General features: G+C 44.6%; 1 protein-coding gene across 1 annotated transcript in view; it reads right to left on the bottom strand.

The window, feature by feature from the left end:
* SLC12A8 (solute carrier family 12 member 8) overlaps nt 1-14,178 on the bottom strand; it is a 146,347-nt gene extending 132,169 nt beyond the window's left edge. Inside the window, exon 1 of the mRNA XM_036352933.1 lies at nt 14,088-14,178. Coding sequence (XP_036208826.1) covers nt 14,088-14,138 — 51 coding nt within the window. The 5' untranslated portion in view covers nt 14,139-14,178. The remainder of the gene's footprint in view (nt 1-14,087) is intronic.

The raw sequence follows: 14,178 nt of genomic DNA on the forward strand, positions 1-14,178 counted from the left end.
GAGGGCGGCGAGGCTGCCGCCTCGGTTCACCAGGGAGCACCTGAGTTCCGTAAGTGCCGGCAGGAAGTGTGAGTGTGACTTACAAGCTCTCTGCTCATCAGGGAAAAAACACTGCAGAATATTTTACGCAGACCAGTGGATTTTACTCCACTTTTTCTCTTTTTTTCACGCCTGTCCATGTGAAGAAGCAAACACTCAAACACCAAAACACAAACAATGGAAGTGTCAACAGGACCCTCCTCCTGAGACTGGTGACTGCCAAGCAGGACCCTATTAGAAACGCACCAAAGCCTGACTAGGTGCTGCCTCTGAAGTCGTTCCAGGCCACGTGACTGACTCTAAAGCACACCAGTCTTTTGATTCGGGTTTTGAAACTCAGAAGGAAAAAGAACATTTTTAAGAATCAGATTATATTACACTTGGTAATGACTTAAGAGCAAAAAGAGCCACTGAATTGAATTATACTCAGGAATGTGTGCTTCCTTAAAACTGATTCCAATTATTTAACATTGTTCTATGAATACTGAACTGCCTAGTATTTAAATTGTTACCCTTGCCCTGGCCAGGTAGCTCAACTGGTGAGAGCGTTATCCAATATGCCAAGGTTGTGGGTTTGATCCCCGGTCAGGGGACATATCAAAATCAATCAATGAATGCATAAAGAAGTGGAACAACAAACCAATGTTTCTCTCTTTCTCTCTCTCTTTCTCTCTCTCTCTCTCTCTCTCTCTCTCTCTCTTTCTCTCTCTCTCTCAAATTAATAAATAAGAAAAAGGTCGGGGGAGATGGAGGAGGGTATGGGGGGATAAATGATGATGGTAGGAGACTTGACTTGGGGTGGTGAACACATAGTACATTGTACAGATGATGTGCTGTGGAATTGTGCACCTGAAACCTGTATAATTTTGTTAAGCAGTATCACCCCAATAAATTCAATTATACATACATACATACATACATACATACATACATACATACATAAAAATTAGACTTTTACCCTGAAGATATATATTTGGGTCAGAGAAAATATAAAATGAATGAAAAAAATAAGCTAAAACTCAGTTGTCCACCCCTATTGAAAGTCAGGGTGTTCAATCAGGCCCAACCAAAGTCTAAGCACCCCCTAGTGGCACCACACTCAAATTACAAGAATAGTACTTCAGAGTCATTAAGATTCTCCTTGCAAACAAACCCCAGCTATTAAATGATGGCAAGGACTGCATTTTTTCTATATCTGGTCATGGATGAAATGTACCCTATGGCTGTAAAAAGTTTTAAAGTCACCTAGTCCATTCACTTACAGCTAGGTTAAATGTATTAATCATTTTTATTTTATTTTTTAAATCTTACGATGGTATAACATATTAAAAATCTTGCTGGCTAAGGAGATTGACCCTCTCAGAGTTAACCAATTCTTAGAGATAGTAAAGGACTAACCAAGAGCATGTCTGTTATATACAAACTAACCAATTCCAAATCTATACCCCAAACCACCCCCTTTTATGTAACTCTCACACACTAAGGCAATATCTGCCCAAAATCATCTCAGGGCCATACACTAGGCAACTAGAAACCACCCCTTTAGCCCAGCGCCTGCCAGAACTATTCAGACTAGCCAATCCTAGTCTGCTCTGCCCTGCCCTGCCTTTCCCGGTACAGGCTCCAGCCCAGGCTCTGCCCTCACTCCCACTTCTGCCCCAGACCAGACCTGATGCTTCCCCACTGGTCCTGTGTGGCAAGGCATTCCCCCTTCTCTTGGGAAACGTAAGCAGGAAATCCCTTCAATGGCATTGACCTCTCCACACCATCACTCAGTCACCTCCATAAACGAAGATGCTGTGGGCACAAATGAGACGGGGTCCCACCTAACTCATTTCAGTGAAGAATCCCTTTCATCCCAGGCTCTGGGACACCTTCAACCAGAAAAAAGGTATCCATTCCATTTTTTACAAATATGCAGCCTTTTCAGGGCTGCCCTCCCAGGCGAGGTCACAAGCAGGGCTGCAACGTGGAAAGGGGGAAAGAAAGAGGGTGACAGTGCCCACAGGAAAGCCTCGCACTCAACTGAATCCTGAGAACAATTTCTGTCCTCTCTTCTCCCCCAGGCTCCGGGGCCAGGGTCTTTCCTCCGGCCGCCTCCTAAGTTACCATTGGTGGTTTTTACAGTGAAGCGAACAGCTTGAGCTGTGAGTCCTTGCACTTGCATCGGGTCCCTTCCGAAGATTATACCTAATATTGTATTTGTCATTTGTAACGTTTTTACTAAAGACAATCCCTAAAAATCGTATAAGCTTCATGTACTACCAAAAAAATGGGATGGGGAGAGGGGTCATGGCTCCAGAAACCCCAGATGTGAGCCCCTCTCTTCCTCCCAAGCATCCTGGGCCCCCGTTTCTTTATCTGTAAAAGGAGGGGCTAACAAGACAATCTTAAGTTCCCTTTTCTTTTCTCCTCAGGTGCACTCACTTCCCTACACATTCTAACAAAGCAATATGCTATTTCCTCGCCTGTGGCTGCTAAGGCTCACTTTGCATATTGGTTTTTTAAAGACGCTAAAACAGTCCTGAAAAATGCATAGCAAAAACAAGTCAATTTTTAGCTGTACACTGGCCAATAAGGATGTAGAAAATAAGAGCAAAGGTTTTAAAATGAAGCCTGGCACCAATGCTCAAATTTACGTTATAACCTAAAGACTGGATGCATTAAGATCAACCCAGAGCTATATTATGGGGTCATGGGTCATGGGCTTGATTTCAGTCATGGGCTCTGTCACTGTTTACATATGTCTTTGGGCAACTCATTCAACATCTCTGGGCTTGTTTCTTTTCTTTTCTTTTTTTTCCAGATTTTATTTTATTTTATTTTTTTTATTAAATCTTTATTGTTCAGATTATTGCATTTGTTCCTCTTTCTTCCCACCATAACTCCCCTCCACCCAGTTCCCACCCCACCCTCTGCCCTCACTCCCCACCCACTGTCCTCATCCATAGGTGCACGATTATTGTCCAATCTCTTCCCTCACCCCCACACCCCTTCCCCCCCTCCAAGAATAGTCAGTCCATTCCCTTTCTATGTCCCTGATTCTATTACAATCACCAGTTCATACTGTTCATCAGATTATTTATTCACTTGATTTTTGGATTCACTTGTTGATAGATGTGTATTTGGTGGTGATGAACTCCTTTAGCTTTTTCTTATCTGTGAAGCTCTTTATCTGGCCTTCACTTCTGAATGATAGCTTTGCTGGATAAAGTAGTCTTGGTTGTAGGTTCTTGGTATTCATCACTTTGAATATTTCTTGCCATTCCCTTCTGTCCTGCAAAGTTTCTGTTGAGAAATCAGCTGACAGTCATATGGGTACTCCCTTGTAGGTAACTGATTTTCTTTCTCTTGCTGCTTTTAGGATTCTCTCTTTGTCTTTTGCTCTTGGCATTTTAATTATGATGTGTCTTGGTGTGGTCCTCTTTGGATTCCTTTTGTTTGGGGTTCTCTGCGCTTCCTGGATTTGTAAGTCTATTTCTTTCACCAGGTAGGGGAAGTTTTCTGTCATTATTTCTTCAAATAGGTTTTCAATATCTTGCTCTCTCTCATCTTCTGGCACCCCTATAATTCAGATGTTGGTACACTTGAAGCTATCCCAGAGGCTCCTTACACTATTTTCATATTTTTGGATTCTTTTTTCATTTTGCTTTTCTGGTTGGGTGTTTTTTGCTTCTTCGTATTTCAAATCTTTGACTTGATTCTTGCGATCCTCTGGTCTGCTGTTGGGAGTCTGTATAATATTCTTTATTTCAGTCAGTGTATGCTTAATTTCTAGTTGGTTCTTTATCACAACATCAAGGGTCTCATTAGATTTCTTGAGGATCTCACTACATTTATCGGCGGTCTCAACAGTCTTCTTGAAGATCTCACAACATTTATCTGTGGTCTCACCAGTCTTTTTGAGGGCCTTATTAAATTTATCGGCGGCTTCTAGACAGTTCTTTAAAGACCTTAAAAGTGTGGTTTTGAGCTCTATATCCAGTAGTTTGCTTTCCTCCAATTCTGTCGTTTGTGTCCTGTTTCTTTGTCTTGGCATTTTTTATGCTTCGCTGTGTCGATAGAGTGCCTTTCTGTGCTAAGTGTCTCAATTACCTGAGGTAGACACTCTTGGTGCACCCCTTTGCGGGCTTTGTGCACAGTCTTGTTGTAATTAAGCCTTGAGCCAAAACCGGTTTGGCTCGGTGGATAGAGCATCGGCCTGCGGACTGAAGGGTCCCAGGTTCGATTCCGGTCAAGGGCATGTACCTGGGTTGCGGGCATATCCCCAGTAGGAGATGTGCAGGAGGCAGCTGATCGATGTTTCTCTCTATCGATGTTTCTAACTCTCTCTATCTCTCTCCCTTCCTCTCTGTAAAAAATCAATAAAATATATTTAAAAAAAAAAAAAAAAGCCTTGATTGTTGTAGTTATCACTGTGAGGAATTGACCTCCAGGCCAATTAGCTGTGAGAATCAGCTGTGTCTGCAGTGAGAGAACTTCTGTGCTGGAGACATCCCTCTGGGGCTAGACTTGCTTCGATGGGGCTTTGGTGCTCACTGAGTCTGCCCCCTGAGTGTGTCTTTTATGGTTCCACGGAGCTGCAAACTGGATGGTCCCACTCTGACCTCTGGGCTTCCTGGCTCCTGGATCTCTAGGGAGGTGCTAATCTAGCCTATGCCTGAGGCTATCCAGCAAAAGTCTCCCTGCAGGGCTTGGGTGGGGTGGGTCCCACGGGATCAACAGGGCAGGGTTAGCAATTATGGCTGCTCTCAGTCTTGCCCTCAGAGGCTCTGCTTCTCAGTGTCCCAGTAATCACTGCAAGCCCCATGGAGAGAAAGCTGCCCTAGGGTTCTGAGCGATGCCAGACAGTCCCGCTTCTCCTGTATGAGTCTGGGTCCCTAGAGACTCGCCCGGAACTGGAGCTCAGAGCCTGAGACTCCCTTCCGATTGAAAACGACAACCATGCCCTCAGCCGCCAGCCCGGTCCACATGCACTCCGCACCTTAGTATTTTACTTCAGCACTGCGCCTCCTCTGAGTCTCGGTGTGCTTTTATCTTTCCTCCTAGTTGTAGAACTTCCACTCAACCAGCCTTCCTGTGGTTCTGGATGATGTCCATTCCGTCTTTTAGTTGTATTTTTGAAGTGGTTGTTCGAGGCAGCAAACTCCGGTGTTTACCTATGCTGCCATCTTGGTTTCCTCTGGGCTTGTTTCTTGACACACTGAGCAAGGGGGCTGGGCCAGAGGAGCTGTAAGGACCCCTCTGTCTCTAAACACATTCACTCCTATCTACCTCTCTTGCCCATGCTACTTTCCTATTCACCAGTGCCCCACAACTCGACCAGACTCTCTTTGTTACTCTCACCACACCAAGGGAACCTAGGTAAGCCATTGAATTAAGGAGGAGACAACAGGGAAAGAGCAAAGGAGAAGAAGACAGAAGGGAAAGGGAGGGCAGGAAGTCAGGCAATGCTGGGGACAGGCTCAGAGATGTTCACACCTCGGAAGCCAATCTGGACACACCTTCTCCCACACGTGGCCCAGATGCCATGGGTCTGATGGAGAACCCACACCCTGGGTCTGCGTCCAGCTTTTTTCTAGGATTAGCTCATCCCAGCCAGACATTAGCCTATGGGCTTCCTAGAATAGAGTCCTCATGGACCAACTGCTGCTGGAGCTCATCTCTGGAGGAAAGCTGGATGAAGAAGAAAGAATACAATGAGTCACTCATACTAACTAGTCTGCAGTTTTTGGTGACTTGTTCTCATGCCATATCATGACACAGTTTCTCTGAAGAGCATCCAAGCCAAAAGCAGGAAGACAAAACCCTCAGATTAGTTGGAGGTATTCCTTGTTCCATAGTAATTAAGAGATCTCAATTTTAATATCTCCAGCAGTAGCTAGAGATCCTGGCAAAAATAGGCACTCAGGAAATAAGCTGAGCTGAATTTTCTTACTATTACTAAAGCTCCAAGCATCTGATCCTGCTGGACTTCAGATCTCACACAGTATGTCTACTTGCCCTCTCCCTGTCTCAGGCGACCTGCTTTCTCCTGCCAGCTGAATCTTCCTGACATGCCATGCCACCACAGTCCTCTCTGTCCAGTGATTGGCAGAGACAAGCACAGAATCTAAAGCCATTAGCCTTCTATTCACCTCCCTCAGGTGCCAGCTGCTCCTTAGCTTCCCAGGCCCAAGTTCGCAAATAGCCTACTCTATTGGGTTTCATTGTAATATCTGCTTTATCCAGTTACTGAACATGCATTGTATTTAGTGCTCGCCATGTGACAGGCACGAGGCCAGATCCTCCTGCTTATGGCATAAACACCCTGACAATCAGGTACACTCATCCCATCTCACAGTTGTGAAAACAGACTGGGAGCCCTTGAGTAACTTGTCCAAGGCCCAGTACATCTAGTGGCATAGTCAGAATCTTGAGCCCAGATTTCCAGGTTCAAGTCCACCACCAAACCACACCACACATCAGTGACATGCCTGAGGAGAGAGGCACCTGGAACAAGATTCATACCTACCACAAGTCCAGTAGGTCCACACACACACACACACATTCCTAAACTACTCTAGACCCATCTAGGCCTAGAAAGTATTCCATCCTCTTCAGTGGACTACCCATCCAGCAGGCTGACCTAGACAATGTCCCACATTCGGGTTTTGGCCACTAGAATCTTTCTGGACTTGGGGCTCCTGCCATAGGTCTTCTGCTTGACCTTGCTGCCCTGAGTCATGCATTTATTTACCAAATGAATCTTCTGATCATTTATATCACTACATCATGGACCAAATAATGCTCCCTACCTTAGTTTTACTATTAGCCAACATTTACTGAATGTTTACTGTTAAATAAGCTCTACACTAAATATTTACATAAATTATCTCTTTTAATCTTTGTAATTCTCTAGAGTAGGTTCTATTACTATAGCCCTTTTATAAGCAAGGAGGCTTAGGGAGTAACTAGCCCAAGGTCACAAAGGGTTAGAACTATACTTGAACTCAGTCAGCACATGTACTCTTGATCATCAGCCATGAACCATCAGACCTACAGCCTCTTCCCAGCTGGTCCACGTGTTACTGACCAACACACACACAGCTACCCCTGAGACTATCCATTCATTCACCGCTCCACTTAACTCATAAGTGTTCTCACTATGGACAATTTTCCTGAGAGCTACTTTCCTGTGACCAAGAAAAGCAGATATGAACTGACGGGGTTGGCATGACACTCACTAGCTCTCTTCCCACTGGGCACCACCTTCTTAATTCCGTGTTCTTCAGGCCCCAAAGCTTTTAGCAGAATTACTGACTCCTAAGACTGGAGTAAAACTAGAAAAAGGTTCTTGGGAAACTCCTGGAGGGCCAACCACTCCCAAAGTTCAGCTTCAAACATGTCAGCCACCCAACCTGCAATGTCTTCCACACACGGGCCTTGGATTTTTTATCTGGGTTGCTCAGGCCTTTGGGGCAGTAGGCATATAGAAGGAAGGATTAAAGCTTAGACCTGCCGAGAATTAAAAACGGTGGCAGAGTAAGTGGACGCTGCACGGACATGCTCCCAGGAACAAACTGGAATTACAACTAAAATACAGAAAAATGTCCTGAATAATCAATGGAAAACTCACAGGAGAGAACCCTGATACCCAAGGACTGAAAGTGGAGATGGCATAGAGACTGGTAGGGGGGCTGAGGCGTAAAAGGGCTGGCTGAGCACTCACAGACAGCAATTAAAGTCCTGGAGCAAGCATGTCAAACTCGCAGCCTGCGGGCTGCATGCGGCCCATAACAAATATTTTTGCGGCCCAGCCAATATAACAGTATGTAAGAAACATTTTAATAAAAATTTCATAACTTAATTTTTATGATATCCTGTTATACATAATTATTAATAATGAACTACAACATTCACTAAGGACTGATTACTATAGTCATGTTGCATTCATTTCCCTTATGCGCCTTACACACAGGCGCACCATTTCTCTCCACTAATACTAGCAGCGAATATTTTAGCAGCCAACAGCCACTCCATTAGTCTTCGACTGACTTGTGTGGTGTGCGCAACAGGAAATATTTTGCTTTTGGAGAACAAGAAAAATAGCTTTACTTGCATTATGCTTATTAATCTGTGAAGTTATTTAGTGTCTGGTAAGTTAAAGTTCAAGAAAAAAATATTAATTTTTATTAAAATGTTCTATTATTTTATGTAATGATTATTCATTTATTTCAGCCCTTTGTATTCAGCATGTCTCTATCGAAATAAACCTATGTTTCTATGAAAATTGAGCTTTTGTGTGTTTTTTGCAGCCCACATAAACTTAAACTTTGTTTATTTGGCCTGTGTTAGCCTTTGAGTTTGACCTGCTTGTCCTGGAGAGATCTCTCAGCTGTGGGGAGTTGCCACTGAGAACTCTGGGATCTAATCCCCAAGCTGGGCCCCCTAACTGAGAGCACCAAAACTGAGGAGGAAACCCACATAACATCTGGCTGTATAATAACATCAGACAGCAGGGTAGCTGTCTGCCAGGGAGTAACAGCTGAAAGTTCAGGTACCCTTTTAAAAGACCAATGCACAAAATTCCCTGTGGAGCCATCCACCTTGTGCTGGGGAGAGGGAGGGTGAAGTGAACTAGAGCTGAGAGAGCAGAAGCCAGGACTGGGAACTCGGAGGATAGAGCTCAGAAGGCAGACATCCCAAGTTTCCTGGGCTGAGTCATTCCCTCCTGCAGTGGAGGACATCTTTCCCACACAGACATTTGCCTTGCCTGGGGAAGACAGTTGACCCACCCTATTGGAAAACACCTTGCCCTGAGGTCACTTAAGAGACTAAAAATAACAATTAGCCTCCAGGCAGAAGCAACTGCCCCACCCTGTTAAAAAAACAAAAAACTCTCTCACCACACCTGAGAATGATTGCCTAGGGCCGTGGTCGGCAAACTTGTGAGCCACATGCGGCTCTTTGGCCCTTTGAGTGTGGCTCTTCCACAAAATACCATGTGTGGGCGCGCACGTACAGTGCGATTGAAACTTTGTGGCCCATGCGCAGAAGTCAGTATTTTGTGGAAGAGCCACACTGAAGGGGCCAAAGAGACGCATGTGGCTCATGAGCAGTGGTTTGCCGAGCCACAGTTTGCCGACCACTGGCCTAGGGGGCTATTCAAGTCGGAATCCTATCAGTCTGTAGACAGAGGCAGTCTCTGGAGGCTTTGAGTCTTTACTGATCTAATTAGTCAGAAATAGCCTTTAACTCTGTCCTGCACTAGAGATTGAGAAGTATAGAGCAGTGGTTCTCAACCTTGGCTGCGCATTAGAATCACCTGGGAATCTTTTTAAAATCCTGATTTCTGGGCCTCATCCTCCGGAAATTCTGTTTCTTTGTTACTAATGTTGTGGCCCCACCCCATAACAAAGAAACAGAATTTCCGGAGGATGAGGCCCAGAAATCAGGATTTTAAAAAGATTCCCAGGTGATTCTAATGTGCAGCCAAGGTTGAGAACCACTGGTATAGAGCAGTGGTCAGCAAAATCATTAGTCAACAGAGCCAAATATCAACAGTACAACGATTGAAATTTCTTTTGAGAGCCAAATTTTTTAAACTTACACTATATAGGTAGATACATTGTTATAAACTTAATTAGGGTACTCCTAAGGCTTAGGAAGAGCCACACTCAAGGGGCCAAGAGCCACATGTGGCTTGCGAGCCCCTGTTTGTCGACCACAGCTATAGAGGATCTACCTAGTATATAGTCACAAACCCAAACAGAAAGCTATAATGAGGAGACAAAGAACCCCCAAATGAAAGAACTAGAGCATTCTCCAGAAGAAGAGATAAATGAAGCAGAGATAAGAAATTTATCTGAATCAGAGTTCAGAGTAATGATATTAAATTGCTCAACAGTATGAAAAAAGATGTAGTAACTATGAAAAAAGAATAGTCTGAGATAAAGAATGACGTAACACAAATAAAGAACACATTGGAAGAAATACACAGCAGATTAGGGGAAGCTGAGGATTGAATCAGTGAATTAGAAGACAGAGTTGAAAATATCACTCAATCAGAGAAGCAAAAAGAAAAAACAATTAGAAAAATCATGCTGGAGGAGAAACCAAGATGGTGGCATAGGTAAATACCTGAAATTGCTGCCTCGCACAGCCACTTCATAACTACAACTAAAAGACAAAACAGACATCATCCAGAACCACAGGAATGCTGGCTGAGTGGAAATTCTACAGCTAGAAGGAAAGAGAAGAGCACACTGAGACTCAGAGGAGATACAGAAGTAAAGTGCAGAGGTACGGAGGTTCACATGGCAAGGACTGGCAACTAAGGACACGGTTGTCTTTTTCAATCGGGAGGGAAACACAAACTCCCAACTGCTCTGAACTCCAGTTCCAGGCGAGTCTCTGGGGACTCAAACTCATATGAGGAGAAACTATACTGTCTGGCATCAGGCGGAACTCGAGGGCAGCTTTTTCTCAGAGGTGCTTGCAGCGATTACCATGGGACACTGAGACCCGGGGCCCCTTAGGGCAGGGTCAAGGATCAGCCATAGCTGTTTGCTCCACCCTGCTGATTCCCTGAGACCCCGCCCCACCCAAGCTGTGTGCAGAGGCTTTTGTATATGAATGGCCTGGCCCTTTGCAATCTGAAAATTACCTAACAAACTGAAGCTGGGTCAGACAGACCCAGAACATCCTAAAGAAGGCCCAAGGCCCCACAGCAGCTTGCATTGCTTCACAGCTGGGCCTCATCTGGGCACCTCCAAACCCCAAACAAAGAAGAGGAATCTGCAGATCTCTCCATAGCTCCTGCTGGGTAGCCTCAGGCACAGGCTAGATTAGCACCTCCTTAGAGATCCAAGAGCCAGTTTACCCAGTGGTCAGAGTGGGACCATCCAGATTACAACTCCTCAGATCCATAAGGGACACACTCAGGGGGCAGACTCAGTGAGCACCAAAGCCCCACTGAAGCAAGTCTTGCCCCAGAAGGGTGTCTCCAGCACAGAAGTTCTCCCACTGCAGACACAGCTGATTCTCACAGCCAATTGGCCTGGAGGTCAATTCCTCCCAGTGATACCTACAACAATCAAGGCTTAACTACAACAAGACTGTGCACAAAGCCCACAAAGGGGTGCACCAAGAGTGTCCACCTCAGGTAATTGGGGAGGCTGAGCCACTGGGCCCTATAGAACACCTAGCACAGAAAGCCATTCTATCAACACAGAGAAGCAGCCAAAATGTGGAGACAAAGAAACAGGTCACAAATGACAGAAATGGAGAAAAGCAAACTACTGGATATAGAGTTCAAAACCATGGTTATAAGGTTTTTCAAAAATTTTCTAGAAACTGCTGATAAATTTAGAGAGACCCTTGATAAATCTAGTGAGACCCTCAAGGATATGAAAAAGGACCAATTAGAAATTAAGCATACACTGACTGAAATAAAGAATATTATACAGGGATCCAACAACAGAAAGAGGATCGCAAGAATCAAGTCAAAGATTTGAAATACGAAGAAGCAAAAAACACCCAACCGGAAAAGCAAAAAGAAAAAAGAATCCAAAAATATGAAGATAGTGTAAGGAGCCTCTGGGACAACTTCAGGCGTACCAACATCCGAATTATGGGGGTGCCAGAAGAAGAGAGAGAGAGCAAGATATTGAAAACCTATTTGAAGAAATAATGACAGAAAACTTCCCCTACCTGGTGAAAGAAATAGACTTACAAATCCAGGAAGTGCAGAGAACCCTAAACAAAAGGAATCCAAAGAGGAACATACCAAGACACATCATAATTAAAATGCCAAGAGCAAAAGACAAAGAGAGAATCTTAAAAGCAGCAAGAGAAAGAAACTCAGTTACCTACAAGGGAGTACCCATATGACTGTCAGCTGATTTCTCAACAGAAACTATGCAGGCCAGAAGGGAGTGGCAAGAAATATTCAAAGTGATGAATAGCAAGAACCTACAACCAAGATTACTTTACCCAGCAAAGCTATCATTCAGAATTGAAGTCAGATAAAGAGCTTCACAGATAAGAAAAAGCTAAAGAAGTTCATCACCACCAAACCAGTATTATATGAAATGCTGAAAGTTATTCTTTAAGTAGAGGAAGAAGAAGAAAAAGGTAAAGATAAAAATTATGAACAACAAATACATAGCTATCAACAAGTGAATCTAAAAATCAAGTGAATAAAAAATCTGATGAACAGAATAAACTGTTGAATATAATAGAATCAGGGGCATAGAAAGGGAATGGACTGACAATTCTCAGGGGGAAAGGGGTGTGGGGGGTGCGGGAAGAGACTGGACAAAAAATCGTACACCTATGGATGAGGACAGTGTAGAGGGTGGTGATAAGGGCAGAGGGTGGGGTGGGAACCGGGTGGAGGGGAACTATGGGGGGAAAAAAGAGGAACAACTGTAATAATCTGAACAATGAAGATTTAATAGAAAAAAGAAAAGAAAAAACAATTAAAAAACAGGAGGACAGCTTAAGGGAGTTGTGGGACAATGTGTAACAATATTAGAATAGCAGGTGTGCCAGAAGAGGCAGAAAGTTAGACAGGAATAGAGAAGGTATTTGAAGAAATAAGGGCAGAAAACTTCCCTAACCTGGTAAAGGAAAAAGTCACACAAGTTCAGAAGGCACAGAGAACCCCAAGCAAGAAGAAAATGCTGGGGACTCGGGCTGCGTCAGACAGTGCAGGGCCTAGGCTAAGGAGTTTGAACCCTGGGTGGTGGACACAGGGAGTCATAAAGACTTTAAACAGGGAAGAGAGCATTACAGCTGAGTCTTAACAGATCCCTATCTCGGGGATGAACCAAGAATGTCTTATTTGTTTCCCTTTATGGAATCCCTGGGGATCAGGGCCTCACATTTTCCATCCAAGTATCTTTTTCATACTTAACACAGAATCCTGCACAGTCTTACACACCCAAAGAGAATGCATGGGAAGTACAGTGGGAGACTGGGCAAGCTAAATAAAATATAAGACCTCTGACAAGTCAAGGTCTCTCTAAGGGGCCTCAATCCCGCTAAGAATGAGGCCACGGGCCTTTCACCCAGGAGTGAACAGCTCTGGACAAGAGTTCTGAAATATCTCCGAGGAGCCTTTCTGAGTCTCCAGTCACCCATTTCTAAGCAGCGAGTACTTCCAGGGCGGGGTATGAGCAGCAGGTTACAGCCAGCCCTGGGGAAGGGGAGACTCATCACCTGCCCACCATCATGCTGCATTCCTCACATGTGCTCGTGTGCATGAGGAGAGGGTACCCAGCAGTCTGGATTCTCCCAACAACCTTGAGCCCCATTTACCTCACCAGCCTCTGCCCCTGGGCTCAGGACCCCCAATCTAGACCCTGCTCTTACTACTGCGTGAGGCCTTGAATTGATTCTCTCCCCTCTGGGGGGGGGGGGGGCTCATTCCCCATTATAATCCCAGAAGCCCTCCTGCCCTGCTCTACAAAGCATGAGAGAAACCCAAGGGACAGTGAAAACATCTAGGCTGAGTGATCAGTCACCGGAAAAGACGCTGGAAACAAGCAGTTTCCCGATAAACACTTACGTAGGTTTTCTTTTTAAGGGATTAACTACTTCCGGGGAGAGCCACTTCAACCCCATAGCCACATCGAACATTTATTATCAACAGGAAGAGGATAAAGAAAAAATACCCTACAGACATCATGGAATCCAGAAATCCATTTGGCTTCAGCATATATGTTTTTCAGAAGTAAATTTTCCTTCTTACATTGGTTTGATTCAATATGAAAAAAAGTTCATATTATCTGAGTCCTCACTCTGTTCACAGATCATCTCCATGGCAGGGAACGTGAGAGTCCAGGATTCAAAATAATAGCAAAGAAGATTTTCTGCATATGGATGGTTAAGAGTTAGCTATAATATGTTCTCAGTTAAGCTGGAACACCAAAATAAACTTCTGAGATAATTACTTCTAAAATAGTGCACTGTAATGTTTCCATTCAGCTGCCCCTCTGGTGACCCTTTGCTTACAGGCCTCGGGGGTTCCCTAACAGGCCCCCCACACCACCCAGGCCTACCTGCTGGGCTGCCTCGTGGAAGAGTTCCTGCACCTGAGACATCTGGGCCATTCTCGTGGAAACGGGGCCCTGGTGGTCTGGGTGGGGAGCC

Source organism: Myotis myotis, unplaced genomic scaffold (assembly GCF_014108235.1).
Source record: "Myotis myotis isolate mMyoMyo1 unplaced genomic scaffold, mMyoMyo1.p scaffold_m19_p_2, whole genome shotgun sequence".
Lineage (NCBI taxonomy): Eukaryota > Metazoa > Chordata > Mammalia > Chiroptera > Vespertilionidae > Myotis > Myotis myotis.